Below are 18,524 nucleotides of genomic sequence, written 5' to 3' on the forward strand. Positions count from 1 at the left end.
ACCATGTGACTGGGACCAACACCCAAACAGAAAGGTGAATGATAAATGACACATGTAAGTGACATTAGGGCATGTTGAGGTAAAGTGCCTAAATCAACACACAGCACATGTACAGTACTCCCTTTGTCCCTTCGTGTTCTCACACACGAACGCTCATACACACACACCGTTTGCATTTGAATATACACAAAGCCAGATCAGGATACTAAACTACTACCACATGGTTACCATAGTGAGGGCAGCAAATAGAGGCAAAACAGCGCAGACCACAGAGAAATGGGAACCAGCAGTACAACATAACAAGAAGCCACAGGGTGATGAGAGAAGAGAGGGGAGAGACACTGAAAACAGAGCGACAAGGAGACAGCCTATCACAGAGGATGACAATGATGATGGGCGTGTTTCTCACCTATACATGAGGTCCATGAGCATCTCAGGATCTTCCTGGAACTCCCTCATCTTCACCGTGTCTGACAAAATACTGTTGAGGTTTCTTAGAAGCTCATCCACCTGAAAACGGACAAACACAACAGGCAGGCATGACGCTATGATCCAATCAATATCAGCAATCTAATAAAGTAGAATGTTATATACCTGTGAGGGCAGCTGAGTGCTCTGCATCTCAGTGTCCTCCTCTGCGTAGGCCAGGATGGTGCGCAGTGAGCTCCGTAAGTATTCCTCTTGGAAGTCTGAGGACTTGCCCACCAGTGAGGCCAGAGACATGGTGACCTGCATCTTCACTCTTGAGAAGTTCTATCGAAGACAGAGGGGACGGCAGTGAGGGTTAGTGTTGAACATTGTGCAATGTTTATTGTCCACTTACAAAGTGCAATGTGAAACTGAGGTCTGCTAGCAAGGGTTAATTTCATGTGATTGTAGTTTTCCACAGACTGAAAAAATAAAAATCGAAACTTTTTTCCTTTTCATGCCAGGTAGCTACATGTATGGGTAAATACACCGACAAATGCAGCTTGCAAGAATGCTAACATGTTCCTCTGGCTGACTATATTTTGCCTATACAATTGCATAGTAATAACAAAACTTCCAATGATGGCCGGGGCATGATTTTTTATCAAGAGTTTGCGTTAGTTAGAAATGTCAATGCTATAAATCATGCAATTTCCTTTTTATCTTATTACCACTATAACACTGGTGTAAGCAGCAGATCATGAATATATACATATAATATACATACAGCTATTATTAAGGTGCCTTTCTTTGAGATATCCCGCTCATTACAAGCAGTATTACATTCGTGAATAGTTTTGTTGTCCTCTCTCCTCAATTTTTGTCCCCATGCCCCTCCCTTTCCCTGTCTCTCCATCCTTCACACTACCTGTCCAAGATAACCGGTCTGACAAACAGCCCTCTATCCTCTGTAGCGAGGACTGTGTGCATGTGTGAGAGTGAGTGTGCTCCTGTGTGTGTGACGTCCCATTTATCTCCAGCATGACCAGCTAAGCGGGAAATGATCTCCCATTAGCAGACACATAATCACCCATGGATCATCTCTACGGCCCCATTCTGTTCAACTGAGCATGGAGCCAGAGCCTAACCACCCATCACTGCCCTCTATCTCAGTGTGTGTGTGTGTGTGTGTGTGTGTGTGTGTGTGTGTGTGTGTGTGTGTGTGTGTGTGTGTGTGTGTGTGTGTGTGTGTGTGTGTGTGTGTGTGTGTGTGTGTGTGTGTGTATGTATATGCACTCAAAAGTACCCTAAATGATAGCTTAAGTCAACACACAACCCTCTCTGTCTTTCTCTCTCCTTTTCTTTCTTATATGCCCCTTTTCCTTCAGTATTCTTTCCGATCGTTCCATAACAGGACAGGGTTCAACCACAGGTATCTGCTTTATGTAATGTGTTCCATTTCTCAGTAAAAAACAATCTTCTATTTTGTCTTTTTATTACCACAATCACCAGTTAAAGTAAAATATGGACAGAGAAGAAAAGTATGTTTGACAGATGGAGAGCAGGACGAGGGCGGATGAAGGGATGGAAAAAGAATCAAAGGAAGAGATGGAGAGGAAGTTGTGTGTAAATGAGTCATATGGCTGCTACACTAATTGAGATCACAGCTCCTTCTGTATACACCATGTCAACAAACATATGGTTAGACATGCAAATGGAAAATACTCCCTTTAAACTGTAGATACCTTTGTGTGTTTTTGTGTGTGTGTCTACAGGCTCGTGTCTGACTTTCATTAAAGTGTACACACTGTAAACACAGGAAATATTGACTGCTACAGCAGTTATCGAACCAACAGAGAAATTGAAAGAAGATACTCTATCCTAAACCTTGCTTCCTTCAAATAGGTCTCTTTTTTTAATTTCCCTCCATCACTTCTTCACCCCTGGCAACACACTCCTCTATCTCTATCGTGATTTGCTCCTGCCCTCGAGGCACATTTCACACTTACAATATGTACTGAAACACACACACGCAGACACGCACAGAGGTCTGGATGTCATTAGTTAAAGAGGGGTAGGAACATGGGGGAGGCAGACAGTGACATATCTCTCTGCTCTCTACTCCGAGGCAAATCCTTCAGCAGAAACTTTCTGCAGCACGCTCAAAATAGGCATGGAGAAGACATTAAAGCTGCACACGACAGTCAAAGTGGAGAAGAAAGGCTAAGATGTGTTTGACTTTGTGTTCATGACAACATTTATCATACTCTCATGTACACTTCAATTAAATTTGATCCAACATTAATGCAATTTCTTATGTTGAATAAGGTTTAATCTGACAGAAAGGTAACAAATACCTGACAATAACTTGTGTTTGTGTGTGTGGGGGGGGGTATGTGCATACTAAAACCCATTGGAAGAGATATACAGGATCATATCACCGTTTCCTTACACTGGCATTGCTGTAGCTGTATCTCATGATGAGGTAGAGGGTGGCACAGGCCTGGCTCCTGTTCTCATCCAGAGGACTGCTGCAGTACTGAAGCACCTTCTGGCACAGGTCTGCACACTGCTCTGCCTCCTCCTCAAACAACAGGTCCCCAAACTAAACACACATACAAAACAAATTAAAGCAGGTATACACAAACAAACAAGCAGGCATATATATAATAATAATAATAAATAAGATACATAATAACACAGATTTAATGTAAACACAATTAACAAATGTATCCAAAGTCCACACGCATGTACCTTAACAACAAGCGCTCTGAGTGTGCTGAAGGTGTGAGAGAGGAAAGTGGTACTCTGATTACAGGTGAGAGAGTGAAGTAACACCTTCAACACCCCGCCAACCATGCTGTCCTTACACTCAGCCAACGGCACTGCCTGGACAGGAGACATGAAAAGAGATACCAAATCAGACGAGACAGTAACAAATAACAATAAATAGTAATACACTGGGAAGCACAAGTTAACTTCACAAAAGAAAATCAGTGTGAGCAGTGTGCACAGATATATTTTAGGCTAAGACAGAAAGACACTGTTGCCCCTTTCCAACGCGTTTTCAGCTCCGGCTCGGAGCTGGAGCCTGAAAAGTACCGTTTTTTCCTGTTCACACCGCAGAGGCGCCGCCTCTTAACTCCGGAACCCGGTTCACTTCCATCTCCAAAAAATTGTCGATCTAGAGGCAAGAGCTTCGGAGCTAAGAGGCGGCGTCGCTTACGTCTCTCTTACGTCAAGGCGGGGGCAGGGGCAGATTCGTAGTTGAAGTAGATGCTGAAGACCACAAAGAAGTCTTGCATTTCGCATGTGATGTTTGTAAAGTTCCAAGTAAAGTCGTCCGATGCCTTCCATTTCGTTTCGTAAGAGGATAACCAAAGCGAACAGCGCTTCAATACAATCGGCCATTGTTGTTGTTGTTGATGTGAGGTATTTCCGCGAGGTTTGGATTTTATGAAGCAGTCACGTAAACGGTGACGTCATGACGCAGCAGCGGCAGCTCTGGGCGGTGTGAACAAATATGTAGCTTTGCATTATGTTTTCTCCTCTGGTTTATGGTAATTCACTGAAATAACACACTGTGGTTTGGACAGCCTTACTAATTCCAAGCAATTCCCAATTCATCAAGGTGTATTCAAATTCCTAATCAGGACCTTTGTTGGTATTTCAATTATGCAAACAAATTAACAGATTGTATAAAGGGTTTGCTGATTAAAGAAATTATCTTGTTGACTAACTAACTGAATACAAAATGCCAATGGACTGGGTCGCATTCTTATGTGTACATGTTCGCTCAGTGTTGAATTAGTGCATAGGTGTGTGAGTGTTCTGACCTGTACAATGGTTTCCAGCAGGTCCAGCACTATAAGGTTAGCCTCAGTGGCTAAGTTTCCACTGATCATAGCCTCTTGGTCCAACTCTGCTTTAGTCCTGATGGCACAAAGTGAGAGGATCATAGATATTTAAAGAAGAACGGAAAGTAGAGAACTCTGAGAGAAAAAGACAGACAATGATAAAGCAAGTAGGCAAGAAGAGGAATTTAGAAAAATGGTAGACAGTTATTACTTACTTATCCTGTCTGTCGTTGGTCTGTCTCCACTGAGTGAGGTCTTTCCTCCATCGTAGGTTCTCTCTCTGACCCATGGTCCTATCCATTCCTGTTTGAGAAACAAAAGCAATTGATAATGTTAAGCCTATAGCCAGTGAGAAATGTATAGCATATGTTTAAAATGAATACTTTACATTAAACTATAGGAATGAATGCAACATAATGTCTTGTGATCAAAAGAATATTGCAGCTCAAGAAGCAAATAAGATCATTTGAATAAGAAAATGCTGATAACGAATTGACAGCTGTATTTTCACAATAATGAAAAACAATTAATTGGATTACTAGACCATACATTATTATTTAAAGGGGACCTATCGTGCAAAATGCACTTTTGTACGTCTATTATACATGAATATGTGTCCCCGGTGTGTCAGGGAACTCACCAAGTGTCAGAAAACACAACCCTCTCTCTTTTCCTCCATACCCAAATCTCTAAAAACGGGGCTGCAAAGGAGCTGATTATTATTTGAATTTTTCTGACGTCAGAAAAGGGGTGCTCCGTCTATATGGGCAACTCTCCACCTTTCAGGGGAATGAGAGACCGTTCGAAAGCGCTGGAGACGCTGTAGTACATATGCCAGGCCTGTAAGTGGCGCTGTAGTCTGCCACAAAAGCAGAATCAGCCCTTGCTGGAAAAAGGGCTGGAAAAGAGCAAATAGAGCGAAATGAGGCATGGCTAAAATGCATGATCTGTTTGGTATTTTGAAAAAAGAACTTCACAGACATGTTTTATATAGGTATGGCCCTACAATATATATTTCAAATATAGCATGATAGGTCCACTTTAAATAACCAACTCATATGCACACAACCATTTTTTGTATGCACTTTATAGCTTCTTGCTTTTAATTATTTATTACCCCTCTTATGATTGTTTGTGCACTGTGACAGGGATGCACTACAAAATCTCATTGAATATTTTTGTATAATGACAATAAAGGCTTTCTATTGTATTCTATCCAATACCCGCGTTAAAGATTCTAATTGTAAAGAGCAGACATAAGGTGTACAAAATTCCTGACTGACTCCTGAAATTGGATCTTACAGTGACTTGCCGACCACACATTCATTATATAGAGATAACATTCTTAAAAGAAATTCCAGTTGAAGAGTTTTCCATATTTCAGAAAAAAACACAGATCGAAATTTGAAAGAGGAAAGCAATTCCTAAAAAAGGTATCCAATAAATTGAAAGACGACACAATACCTCCAACTCGTTTCATCATCTCTCCGCGGGCTCCCATGCCTCTCAGCAGGGCTTCTTCCAGCTGCAGCTTGGCCTGCTGAGACTTCTGCAAGGCCTGGGTGCTCACTTTGTCACCGCTCTGCTTTCCCTACAAACGCATATTCGCACAAAAACAAAAAAAAACAAAGCAGCAAACATTTTACATTCATACAAAGTTTCCATCTGTATTTATATAAAAACACAATTATGTATTAAGTCATTAAAACGGCACTGATAAAAAACAAGTCGATGAATGAGCAAACTGACCCCATACTCGAAGCAGGACACACAGATAGTGAGGAGCTCCAGCAGCTTGTTGAGCTGTGAGGGAGGCATTTCTATAGTCCAGCGCTGAATCAGACTCCTCTCTGCGTTCTTCATCACCCACAGGAAACACACCAACAGGTGGCGACTGGTGTCAGCTGCCAGGGTGGCTACGGATTTACCTTGCTGGAAAAAAGGATAGGAAAGAGAGACAGACATGAAGCATGATACAGTAGTACATCTAGGTGATACAAAACAGGTTTTAAGAAGTGTGTCAAACGTCCGTAAATGCTATTAAATGTATATTAATTTATAATTAAAAGATATTCAGAGAAATAGTTCCGTCGAAAACTTTTTACTGCACATACATTCATAAATGTAGCATAGCTGACCTTTACAAAGAAACACATCCATAACACTGTCAGTAGTGGTCTCCTGCTCTAACCATTGCATCATAAATAAAAAATAACAAGTGTTTCTGACAAACTAACCGTATATCTTTCACAAGCTTCTCTAAACCACAAACATGGCTGGTCACTTCAATCCACTCTGGCTTCAGTGAAGTATGGTTCTCTTCCACATCTTAATAGGTGTTAAATCTACTGCAGATTAATTTACCTTCATTCGTGGGATGATAAATGGCTACTACAAAGGGCTGCCGCTACTTCACTGTGTGGCAGCTTTGATAAATGTAGCCATTAACCTCCTGGTGCTCTAGGTGTCCCACCTAGAACTGGATCCAGGTCTCTGTTTCTCTGCAGGACTTGAATTAAGCTCACCAGAACCAATGTCAAATATTTGTAGCACATAATCGACCAAAAATCGTTTATAAATGTGCTATATAAATAAAACTTGATTTGATTTGAAAAACATCACTTGTTTATTTGAGAATGTAGTATATTTATTTTAAATGTGCTTCTTGTGAAAAAAAAGCATTTCTGTTGCTAACATTGTTTGAAGGGGAACTGCCAGAAAATGTGGAACAAGCGCCATGTTTGCATTTTGTGATGGATACCAGGCAGATGGCTCAGTTGTGCAATATTCAGTTTTTCCACAACAGTATTTCATGTAACAACCTACAAGGGCCTGATTCATCTTTTTGATCGAAGCAGAGGAATTGAGGGAGATTGGTGACATTCTTTTTTAGTGCCTGTGTTGTTGCTGGAGCTACACTTGATGGATGTGTTTGTCAGGTAGGACGGCCCTGTTCACTTATGATGGCAATGCCTTCCCATAAAACATCTCCCGCAGACGTGTGTGAGTGTGCGATTTTTCAGGATGGATAAAGTGTGTGTGTGGCTCTGACAGCTAATCAATCTACCCCGGTGCAGCTCACCTGTTAGGAGGCAGAATGCTCACAGATACAATCACACACACACACATGCACTTTTGAAAATAATGAAAAGCATGTTATAATCAGTTATCATGAAGAAATGATTTCAGAATATTACCATGGATGCCATGGAAACGAGAGCATTCCGTCCAAGGGTGTTGAAGGGATTCCCGGCAATCGCCATGGCAACCGACTGATTGATGGGTGGGACATTTTCAAGGTCATCCTCAGGTCCGCCAGTCTTGTTTTTCCCGCCACGCGTGTCAGAAACTACGGAGACAAACATGCGTCAAATATGCTAAAGAAGAGGACTGGAGCATACAGGAATACATTCCAGCATTTACTCTGATAAACTTTTGACACTGAGTCCATATTAATGTTAGAATGGACGTAGCGAGCGAGCACTAACACATGTGGCACAATGGTACGATGAGTGGGATAGCATAAAAAGATCTAACAGAACAGAAAGGTGTGTAGATATGAAGTTCAGAGTTCAGGGCCTTAAAAGTAGGAAGCAGTACATTTAACATGGAGCCAATGAAGTGGCTATCGAGCGAAGTGATGTGATCTTTAGAGGGAGTAGAGTAATAATAGAAATAATAAAACATATCACCAACTCTTTAGAGTGGCTTAGTTTGCACACAATGTTGTGGGGTTATTGCTAAACAAGGCAACTTTTGTGTTTACTCTACCATGAAAAACTGGAGTCTAGGAACATACATGTATCTATGCGACAAATTAAATGACCAGATGAAATAACCTTTACAAACCAACTATGACTTCAAGTGCATGTTACTATATGAGCCTGTTTGCAATTTATACCACAGAGGGTGTGTGTTTGTGTGAATGTACTGTATACCAGTGAAGTCCAGGTAGTTGGTGGAGTCGATGATAATCCCGACCAGGGACAGGTAGAGAGCGGACACCTTCGCTCTGACCTCAGGTTTAATACAGCGATGGTCGAGATCATGGGAGCACAGCAGGCTGTAGATAGCATTGATGGCCTTTCTCTGGACCTTTCCCCTGTGAACAAACATACACATTTGGAAAGTTTCAATAAATCAGTTTAGTTAGACATATACATTTTTAAACACTAACAGATGTTATATATATATATATATTCATTGGCACATGTGGAAGTGTATTTATTTATTAGAATGTGACCATATCAAAGCATATATGCACAATATTCCTAAGCAAGTATGCATATTTGTAGGTTCTGTGATTTTCTCTATTGTGTGCCATAAAAGAAAATGGATATAACATTTGATTGAATAGCTTTGTGATACCAAGGTAATAAGGAGGTAAAGACTTGAAAGTGTCTGTGTTTCCATACCCCTCTGACTCCATGTCTAGGGCGGCACCGAGCTCTGTGAGCAGCAGACCGGTGAGGTAGTGCTGCTGTTTGAATTCCTGAGAAAGCTCAAACAGCCCCAGGATCCTCTGCTGCTCCTGGAAACTACACGAGCTGGAACTCTGAGTGGAGAGATGAAATACAAGGCACAGGAACAGAGCTAGGGTAAGATTTTTTTCCTAAATGCAAAGTAAAGTACTTTTTAAACTCATCCACTTCTCCCCACACTCCCCTTTTCAATTCTCCTTAGCACTCCTTGTGTTTGAATTTGACTAGATGTGTTCGCTTCAAATTGCAAATGTAAAAGCTTGATGGCCCAAACATTTACACAGCTCACTTATTGCAGCCCTGATGATAATACTTATCCAAACAGGGGTCTAAATTTAGAGAGTGTCCAATGCTGTACAGATTATGAAACCTTTTGAAACAAACCGTTTACACACATAGGGCTTTAAACATGACTTGCCACAATTGTACTATATCAGATTGAAGTATTTACTCTCAATGATGTACCAATCACCTGAATGTGTGTATTACAAATATACAAGGGTTTTGCCTGAGAAGTGTGCAGACCTGTGAGGTGATAGAGGGACACGGTGAGGCAGGAGCGGAGGCAGGGCCGCTGAAGAAGAGGCTCAGGTTGAGGTAGTGCTCGTGACTACAGAGGATTCGCAGGAACTCAAGGCGCATGCTGATCAATGTTGGCATTGACACACTCTTAGCTGACATCTAGAGGGGATATTGAGCAAAAACGTATTCAAAATGAATACATGATAATAATTTCAGAAGAAATACATTAACCCTCAAGGTAAAAAAAACTCAATAAAATAGTTCCCACTTACTGAATTATTCTATTTAAAAATATATATATGAATTATTTCGGTTTGTGTTCAGTGTTATTCTACCTGGTTGCAGTAGTTTTTCACCAGCTGAAAGACGAATCCTCGATCCATGAGAGACAGCAGGTCGTAGAGGAAGAAGGCCAGGCTGATGTTGACTTTCTCTGCTTGCTCTACTTCCTAATACAACAAAAATCAACAGAAAAACATCAGTAAGCTGCAATGACTGGATCTTGCCAGGCATCCAACTGTGCAAGCTGAGCTTTTAATTCCACACAGGCATCTAATAAGCACTTCCAATTCCCTGTTTGGAGGACACTGACAAAATGTACTAAAACTGACTCTACAGACCCCAGGAGAACAGGAAGTGCAAAGTGTACAGTTTTGGGGTTGTATTTTTCTTACAGAGTAAAATATTGATGAGCAAAATGTATTGTGATCATCATATTCCTAACCTTTTGTTGTTTTACAAGGATGGTCCCGATCTCAGCTGTGACCACTGAGACAATGGTGGTGATGTCATCTTTAAATCGGTCAGAGAAACGGCTTCTCCTAGGGACACTCTGCTTGTCCAGCTCAGACACATGCTGAGCCATGCTTTTCACCTGTTTGAGCAATCACACATCAACACACACACATGATAAATGTGAAACACCGGATGATAACAAAAGAGGGAAAACTATGGAAATAGAAGTTAATATAAGAGTGAGTTTTCATTATTAATCACCCTTCATTCAAATCAAAAAAAGATACCTTTTGTAAGTAAAAATGAGCATCCTGTAGTGAAGTTATTAAAGGAAAAATATAAATAAGTGAGATGAACTGAAAGGATGAGAGTGAATGTGAGTGATGATATACTTCAAAACCTCCAAAAGAGTGATACATTGTCCATCGGCTTGATATATTACAGAATGCCTTTATTTTAAAATGCCCTTTTGTTCACCACACAATAAAACCTTCATCCATCTTTTAAGGTGTGTGGCCACAAGGTCATGGCGAGTTCGGTGCGAGTCATTTTTATTACTTCATACATTAACACCCTAAGCAGTCTTAGACTTTTTTCTCATAGAGCTAAGTGTCAATCATAAAACCACCCACTGGAAATACATAGAAAAGCACACTGACCAGCAGCTCAAAGAAGAACCAGGCATATTTGTACGCATTCTCTCTGCAGACCCCAGTGCTGACAACCATCTGCAGGGCCAACTCCTCGTGAAACTGCTGCAAGACAGAAAATACACAGACTCTGGTGAGAAACAGCCTCCCTTTGGTAGCTAATGGAATAAGCATGTTTTTTTAAATAGAGCATCTGTAAGAATGATACTGAATATCAATATGAATTAATTTTAGAAATACCGGCTGAGCTTTGAACAGGAAAATTGTTGATATACTGGCGTTTTCGGTGTCACACTGCCACCTTGTGGTAACAAGAGGGAAATGGTGGCGTGAAGCTCTGTGTTTAACTGTGCAGTAAGATGTTTCGAGTCTCACTGATGTCAAATTCAGGACCAATTTTTATAGTAAGAAGTACTTTTTTTCTCTTTAAGTTATCTATAATTACAGAAAAAACATTTTGTTTGACAACCAATACAAAGCAAACATAACCAGCCAATGATATGTCAACGTAGTGCATCTACATTTAAAATGAATAGTGTGCATATACACAGTTACTATGCAAGCATTGCAAGCTAAAACTATCATTAAATATATGTATTTATTTATATATTATTCTACAACCAACACAGTACTTAATTTGACTTAAATGTGTTGATTTCAAAAATTAGACTACAGTACAGAAACGTTCCTCTTTATTGAAGGCGTATTTTAAAGGTTGAACTCCCTAAATGTTAACTTGAGTAATTCATGTTATGGAATTCTTGCCTTTATATGCTCTTCAGTTTTCTCTGAAAAGCATATAACCTCATTGAGCCTCACTGCTAAACATTTATTGTATAATGTTGTTTGGATATGTGAATATTCAATCTCATTTGGATAGAATACATCAATACATTTTTAATAATTCTCATTAATATGCAAATGTCTGCATCAAGGTTTTCCAAACTATGTTCAGGAACCTGCGGTGTGTTCTCTAACATACCATGGTTGTGGGAAGAACATTAGTACCTTTCTGTTGGAGGGCCTGGTGTTTCCTGTGGAGTTCTGGTGGTTGTTTAAGTCCACAATGGTGGACATGCGGCTGCCTGGAATGTTGTGGCCCTGGAGGAAGAAACACACAGGTTCCATCACATTGAACGTGATGGATGCATTCATTAGAGTGGGCGTCTAGTGGTCTATTAAAATACCTAATGTACTGTGGGGATGAATAGCAAATGACTGTTTTGTGTGGATTTGCAAGCATGGCAGGGAATCTACATATTGCACTGCGCATGCATTATGTTGGCCTGGTGAAATAAAGACTTTAAGTGAAGATCGTATACCTTTTAAAACCATGCTTATTACCCTTAAAAAGCTTTCACAACTGAGCTGAATTTATATGACACAAACCATATTGCCTAATGGATCTACGGATATATTTCAGGAGATTTGATACGGAAAACCTCCATACCTTGAAAGAGAGGATGTTTTTGACCTCAGCATCTTCAGCAGAAGTGTGTGGAGCGGGGATGTCAGGGTTACTGCTGCTGCGGATTCTGGATTCAAGAAGCATAGAGCCGACTGTGGCAGCTGCGGCCCGACCCATGGTGCTGTATCGGCTCTCTGCAGATGGTATACTCCCTAAATCTGAACACAGGTCCATGAACACATACAAATATATTGTTGATTACTACGGCAATGATAGCAAATCAAAGGAAAAAACGCCAAAATAAATAATAACAGTACCTGCATTCGGTGCTTCTGGGTCAGGCAAACGAAAAACCCAGTAAAGGTAGGTTGCCAAGAGGCTGTTCCTACCCTGCTGGTCCCTGATCAGCTCCTGACTATTATGAAGACTGTTGACAATAGACACCACTGATTCGAAGGCTATCTGGGCCAGATTAGCTGTGGGAAACAGACATGCACACAAAAATGTTAGAGCTATAATATCAGTCATGGAATGAGACACAATACCATCCAAAATATCATCATCAACAAATAATCAATATTGTTCCTGGTCTTAAAACTGATTTACAGAAAGCTGCATATAAAAACAATAAGTTAGTGCTTAGATAATTATTTTTAATCTACTAGTTAATTGACAGAAAATGTATATGCCAAAACATTCACTGATGTTTTATTGCATTTTAAGTCAAGTTTTGTTGTATTGTTGATTAGAAAGAAGTAGAACTTTTAGATGTATACCTATATACTTTTTTTTTTTTTCAAACATTACCAACATTTTATAATAGTACATTTTAAATACAAACACATTAAACAGAAAATATTAACAATGAAAAACAACATTAGTTAAAAACCTACAATCAATGCTTGACCCAATATAATTCTTTTTTTCCAACTTGTGAAATTGATTTTGAAGTTCAATAATTGTTCAGAAGTATCATGTCTGTCAATATTACTTAAGTTTGAGAAAATGTGGACAAAATGTTTGCAACAAATAGTGTGTCCATTTCTCTGCAGCAACAGCTCCTCACCGGTCTGGCCAGCGATGACCATGGGCTGCATGATGAGGGTGAAGAGTTTGTCCAGCACCAGATGGAGGAAGAGGACCAGAGGCTCTAGTCTGGAGGAGGACAGGGAGATAATGCTGAGCTTCAGCTCATGCTCCAGCTTGTTCTCTGCAATCTTCTCCTCCCTGACCCGCAGCGGGAATGTAGCTCCTCCCTCAAGAGCATGGCAGAGGGTGAAAAACCGCTCCAGGTGGTTGTCCTGGTACAGACAAAGGGATGATTTGTTACAATGTAGTTAAAGCAGAGAGTAAGAAACGACAGGAGGAAAATGAATGAGACATACAAAGAAACAAGAGTAACAAGACAGGGTGCATGTAATACTCAAGGGTGTATGTCTCACTAAAGCAGACTGGACATTTACACATTGACAGACTTGGGGAGAAAGAGAAGGTAAGCAAAACAGTCATTGTGTTGTTGTGCTCGTGTGTGCAACCACTACTCACCTGTGTGTGTACAGAAGACGCGGCTTGGATCTCGAGGTTGAAAAGTCCTTTGTGACTCTCCATCCACTTGACTGGAGGACTTTGTGGAGGAAGTTTCTACAAAACAGAGACACAGGAATTATAAACATGTACGTGTTCAGTCTTCAATATGTCCTTTCGAGAATACAAGTCTGCTCCTTCACATACAGTGGCAAGAGTCTGACATGTAGAATGATTTAATGTAAACATAACAGATGTCTATACCTCAGGCGTGTGCAGTGAATAGTTGGCAGGCAATCGCTCCAAGACGATGGGCAGACAGAACTGACCAGTCTGCAGTCGGTCATTATTCAGCATGGGCAGCCACTATGTGAAAATTGAACAATAAAAGTGTAATCTGAGTTATGTAGTAATCTCAGTTAAGTAGTCAATAAATATATTTGTATTCACATTAAATATGAATTATTTTAGCTGTGGTTTGATTTGCAGGTTTGGTTACATAACATTTTGGTTTGCATGTGTTACATTTAGAAGAATGGTTGGGTAGCAAAGGACAAAATCTCACAGAGTATCCTATGAGCGTCTCGCAGCTGCCGCTCTGGTTCTGTTTCTGCTGGCAGCTGATGTGGTAGAAAGTGAACAGCAGGTGATGTCTCTCTGTCAGACGGGCTGGAAGAGCCAGTTTCACCTCCTCGTAGAAGTCTGGGGACCTGAAGATAGGGAAATAGGGAGTAACAAAGGACCCACACAAAGGAAAAGATGGATGGATGAGGACAAGGATGTAGGGGGAGAGATGAGAAGACGGGGGAAACAAAGAGCCAGAGCACAGGGGAGACAATAAGATAAAGAAGATTACCCAAACTGTTTGTATGAGCTATCATCACAAACGATGTAATGTAAAGCAGTAATGGGTACTTGCTTGTTATGGTAGGTAACAGGGTTGTAGTCTTCCTTTAAAAATTCAGGGCCACTTGATTTCCCAAAAATGACCTGAGAATTGATAGGGGAGGAAAAAACATGAATTTATAGATTCAATGATCATCTATTAAACCACACAAAATGTATTTAACACATCTGGGAAGACTCCATTTCATCTAAAGCAGTGACAGTGTATTTCTCTTGTAAACAATTATTGTTTTCAAAACATACAGAATATAATAAACGGATCATTTCACATAATTTTAGAGACAATCTTAAAAACAATAGTCATCTGTCCATGTGAATCAGATATGAATTGCTTTAATAATTTCTCCTGTTCAAACCAGCCAATAAAATATGTGTTCATTATGCACTTTCAATGTAAAGGATGGGCGCCAATATACACAGTCCTCAAAATGGAATTCAAAAGTGTATATAAAGCTAATATAAGGCTTCAGTATAAGTCTAATCAAGTGAATATCTTTTAAGTAAAAGCATTTGTAGTGCACAATTCCCTCTTTTATTTACTATACATCCACTGCAACACAATAGGGAAAATCAAAGAGGGAATTTAACCTCATTGTATGTAATAATTTAGGTTTAAATAATTTGACTTTGGACAAAATCACTTTCATTGTTATATCAGTGAAGTTAGACAGCAGATCATAAAGGGCTGCACTCACAGGCAGGGCGCAGCTTGTATCCTCTCCGCTCATAAACTGCATTTTGATGGTGATGTTTCTTGCTGATGTAAGCCTGTTGACAAAGTTTAGCCTCTGGGGGTAGACATAGAGCAGGTTCCTACATTGACAAAGAGAAATGTGTAATTAATACATTTAAAATCACGAGATGGCACAATGCGTGCAGCAACCTAGTTGTGGTAAGGCGACGGTCATGTCACAGAAAGGTCCAGACAAACAGTGATTTACTGTAACCTGAGGTTTTAATACGACACTGTAATCTGTGGAAACCTGGACTACAGGGAAATACCACAGATTCCTCTGAACATAATTACAGTGCAGAGGACTTGTTCACACATGATGCAACTAATGTTTTGTTACAAGCCAAGCCATTTTAAACTTGTTGATTTTAAACCTCTGCTCAAACAGGCTGCCTACTCATTGTTACACTGTGAGGCAACGTCGAAGCTAGCCTGGATGGAAATAACTAAAAATAGGCACAAAACTAAAAAGAGCTGCTCTTGAGTGATGAGTACAGCATGATTGTTCTTGATGCCTTTCAGAGTCAGTGCTAAGAAACAAACCTGTTTTCTCCTTAGAGCTACAAATGATTTGCTTTTCAAATCCTTGTTTCTAAGTCTCATGAGCTTCCTTCCACAGTGTTGAGTTACTTTAGATTACAACAATGTAATGTATACATGTGAAACAGTAGTAAAAGGAGTTTGTTGTACACACCTGTAAATGTTGTGAGGGACATACACCTCACTGGATGGGAACTCCAGCACTTCTTTGGTTGGCCGGATGTTTTTCTCAGCCACAGGTATCAGAGGGATGAGCTCAGGGGACAAACAGGCCAGTGGCGTGTCGTGGACTGGAGACATGTCCAGTTTTATGGAACCTGGACAACACAAAATACGTCATGTCATGTCTTCAAATTCCTTTCAAAAGGAATATGAACAGTTCTATATTTTTGGGGCAATTAATCTTGAGCGCTATCTGCCCAAGAGTGCGTTTAGAAGATTATTACCAATCTCATGTCTGACCATTTAGTATAAAGCAACAACCAGGAGATGATTAACTTAGCTTAGCAGAAGAACATAAAACTAAATTGATATCTTAATAGTTTAATTGTTAAACAAGTGTGAAAACTACATGTTGTAGTTTACATGGGTTTATGTATTGGGCTATTTCTTGTCAAGGTGCAGTAACTTCCGAGAGTCGCAGCTTGTTGCAACATCAAGCAGTCAGGGCAACAATACAAGAAATTGTCTGGCCAATAACCTCCCCTTAAACCTTGTTTCTACACTTTTTCTTTGTGCAGAAAAAACAGTCTTTGACCTGTCTGTAGACTAAGCTAACTGGCTGCTATGACTTTATATGTAACAAACGAATATCAGATTTGCATAAATCCTCTCAAATCCTTTGCAAGAATGCAAATAATCGTTATTTTCATTAAGTAGGATTATTATATATATATATATAAACAATAAAATAATGAGTGTAGATGTGTTAAGAGAAATTACCTGGTATTGTCTTGACTCTCCTCTGTGGACTGGAGGTTTTCTTGATCTCAGACAAAAACTTGAGCAAATCTTCATCACTCAAACGATCCCCCTCCTGACACACAAACAACAACATAAAGACACACACACATGGAAAAACACATGCACAGTTAGACACATAATAAGCCTTTGCCTCCAACATAAATATTATAGTTGGTTGTAAGAGTGAAGTCAACGCTTGACAATAGATTATCTTTATCCAATGTCATGGCTTTAAGGCAGAAATGATGTTAGAACATGATGGAATGGGATGTTTGATCAAAGAATGAAAGGCCAGGCTTCAAGCAAAAGCATGTATGTCTTTTACATTTCATCTTGTTTCTCAAGGAACTAACTTTACACTTTATCTTTTGTCTCAAAGAAATAGCTTTACACGTTATCTCGTAGCTGAAGGAAACAAGAGTCTCTCTTTGTTGGCGTGGCATTCCGACCTGTTTAAAGATGGTGCTGATAGTGATGGTGGCAGGCTTGAAGCCAGAAACGTTGCAACATTGATCATCAATGGTATTGTAACGTTCAGAATTCCTCCTAGGAAGCTGTGCCCTCCGGTCAATGCTGCTGGATTTACCTGCAAAACAAAGTGTAAAGGTCACGGGTCATATGATACACACACAGCTATCAAATGCTCTATCGGATGGAAATGCACACAAAAGTCATCAACAAGGTTTTCCTGTCAAACAAAGCCATTTCATGAGGACAAACACACACAAGCACACACCTCCTTTTAAGCTGTCAGAGTCTGTGACATCACGGTCTATGGTAGCAGTGGAGATGACCTCCATGATGTTAACGGTTGCCCAGGCAAACGGCATACGATATCGACCCAGCCTCTGGCAGAACGTCTCCGCCTGACCTCGCAGCTTCTCAAGCTTGTCTTTGTTCTGAAAGACCAAATAAAATTATTAAAAGTAATATTTTTAAAATATATACAATAAATGCTTTCAACTATAGGAACATAGTATGCTTAAAGAAAATGTTAAAATGAGGTTGGTAAAAGGCAAAATCTTCTTTGTGTTTTGACTGTTTAGTGACAACAATAATTGCTCTGCAAACATTACCTTTGCAGAGTCACATTCCCTCAGTGTCATGTAGGGGTCAGCACAGTCACTGATCTCTCCCTGTTGAAGAACCTTTTCAATCTAAAACACAAGAATCCATCATTTGTTAGCATAGTTGCAGTATAGGGAATATGTTCAGCAAGAGCAAGAGATACAAAGGCAACATTTAATTAAAAAACAGGGTGTCTAAAACAAATTATGGTGCACAGCTAAGTTATTTAAACCTTGATGACGAGGTAAATATCTGGGGAAGGGTAGGTGATGGAGAAGATGGCAGATCTGGCGAGAGTAGACTGATCCACATGTGCAGTGTGAGGTTTCAAGAAGTTTTTCAAGTGTTCTGAGTTCAGATCACAATGGAAGTCCTCTGATATCTGGAGGTAGACAAAGGGGAAACATTTTGAGAACCAGAACCAGACAAATGTATTTTTACTAAAAAAAGACATGCATTATTTTTGACAGTATCGTCATCGAATATCTAACAAAAACACGAAACCTCTAAGGAAAAAAAATGTCAAATGTAATATTCAGTGAATCAGTTTAAAAAACGGTTCAGGACACTCCTTTCATGTAAACCAAATACTGTTTCTTTACATTCACATTCAGAATCAAACACAATTCCATGAAAAGAGTTTCTAAAAGTGTATGCAAACAGTACATCATCCATTTATGTTTTTCTGAAGAAGATCTGAAGTTCTCTTTTTAAGATTAGTGACAGAGA

The 18,524-nt window shown here is 39.9% G+C and overlaps 1 protein-coding gene across 3 annotated transcripts in view; it reads right to left on the reverse strand.

Annotated features, from left to right (window-relative positions):
* The window catches only part of dock8 (dedicator of cytokinesis 8), a 61,526-nt gene that overhangs the window by 16,431 nt on the left and 26,571 nt on the right, over window positions 1-18,524 (reverse strand). For all 3 annotated transcript variants that reach the window (XM_034091963.2, XM_034091965.2, XM_034091964.2), the window contains 30 exons: window positions 18,028-18,177; window positions 17,804-17,884; window positions 17,464-17,626; window positions 17,177-17,313; window positions 16,707-16,800; window positions 15,919-16,081; window positions 15,187-15,304; window positions 14,505-14,575; window positions 14,151-14,295; window positions 13,850-13,951; window positions 13,607-13,702; window positions 13,128-13,362; window positions 12,379-12,537; window positions 12,104-12,279; window positions 11,662-11,754; window positions 10,663-10,758; window positions 9,993-10,142; window positions 9,604-9,717; window positions 9,272-9,427; window positions 8,681-8,820; window positions 8,204-8,367; window positions 7,463-7,614; window positions 6,015-6,197; window positions 5,730-5,856; window positions 4,481-4,568; window positions 4,245-4,341; window positions 3,163-3,297; window positions 2,861-3,013; window positions 595-753; window positions 410-510 (listed from right to left, as the gene is read on the reverse strand). In XM_034091963.2, coding sequence (XP_033947854.1) covers window positions 410-510; window positions 595-753; window positions 2,861-3,013; window positions 3,163-3,297; window positions 4,245-4,341; window positions 4,481-4,568; window positions 5,730-5,856; window positions 6,015-6,197; window positions 7,463-7,614; window positions 8,204-8,367; window positions 8,681-8,820; window positions 9,272-9,427; window positions 9,604-9,717; window positions 9,993-10,142; window positions 10,663-10,758; window positions 11,662-11,754; window positions 12,104-12,279; window positions 12,379-12,537; window positions 13,128-13,362; window positions 13,607-13,702; window positions 13,850-13,951; window positions 14,151-14,295; window positions 14,505-14,575; window positions 15,187-15,304; window positions 15,919-16,081; window positions 16,707-16,800; window positions 17,177-17,313; window positions 17,464-17,626; window positions 17,804-17,884; window positions 18,028-18,177 — 3,998 coding nt within the window. The remainder of the gene's footprint in view (window positions 1-409; window positions 511-594; window positions 754-2,860; window positions 3,014-3,162; window positions 3,298-4,244; window positions 4,342-4,480; window positions 4,569-5,729; window positions 5,857-6,014; window positions 6,198-7,462; window positions 7,615-8,203; window positions 8,368-8,680; window positions 8,821-9,271; window positions 9,428-9,603; window positions 9,718-9,992; window positions 10,143-10,662; window positions 10,759-11,661; window positions 11,755-12,103; window positions 12,280-12,378; window positions 12,538-13,127; window positions 13,363-13,606; window positions 13,703-13,849; window positions 13,952-14,150; window positions 14,296-14,504; window positions 14,576-15,186; window positions 15,305-15,918; window positions 16,082-16,706; window positions 16,801-17,176; window positions 17,314-17,463; window positions 17,627-17,803; window positions 17,885-18,027; window positions 18,178-18,524) is intronic.

This window comes from Pseudochaenichthys georgianus, chromosome 9 (genome assembly GCF_902827115.2).
Source record: "Pseudochaenichthys georgianus chromosome 9, fPseGeo1.2, whole genome shotgun sequence".
Taxonomy (NCBI): Eukaryota; Metazoa; Chordata; class Actinopteri; order Perciformes; family Channichthyidae; genus Pseudochaenichthys; species Pseudochaenichthys georgianus.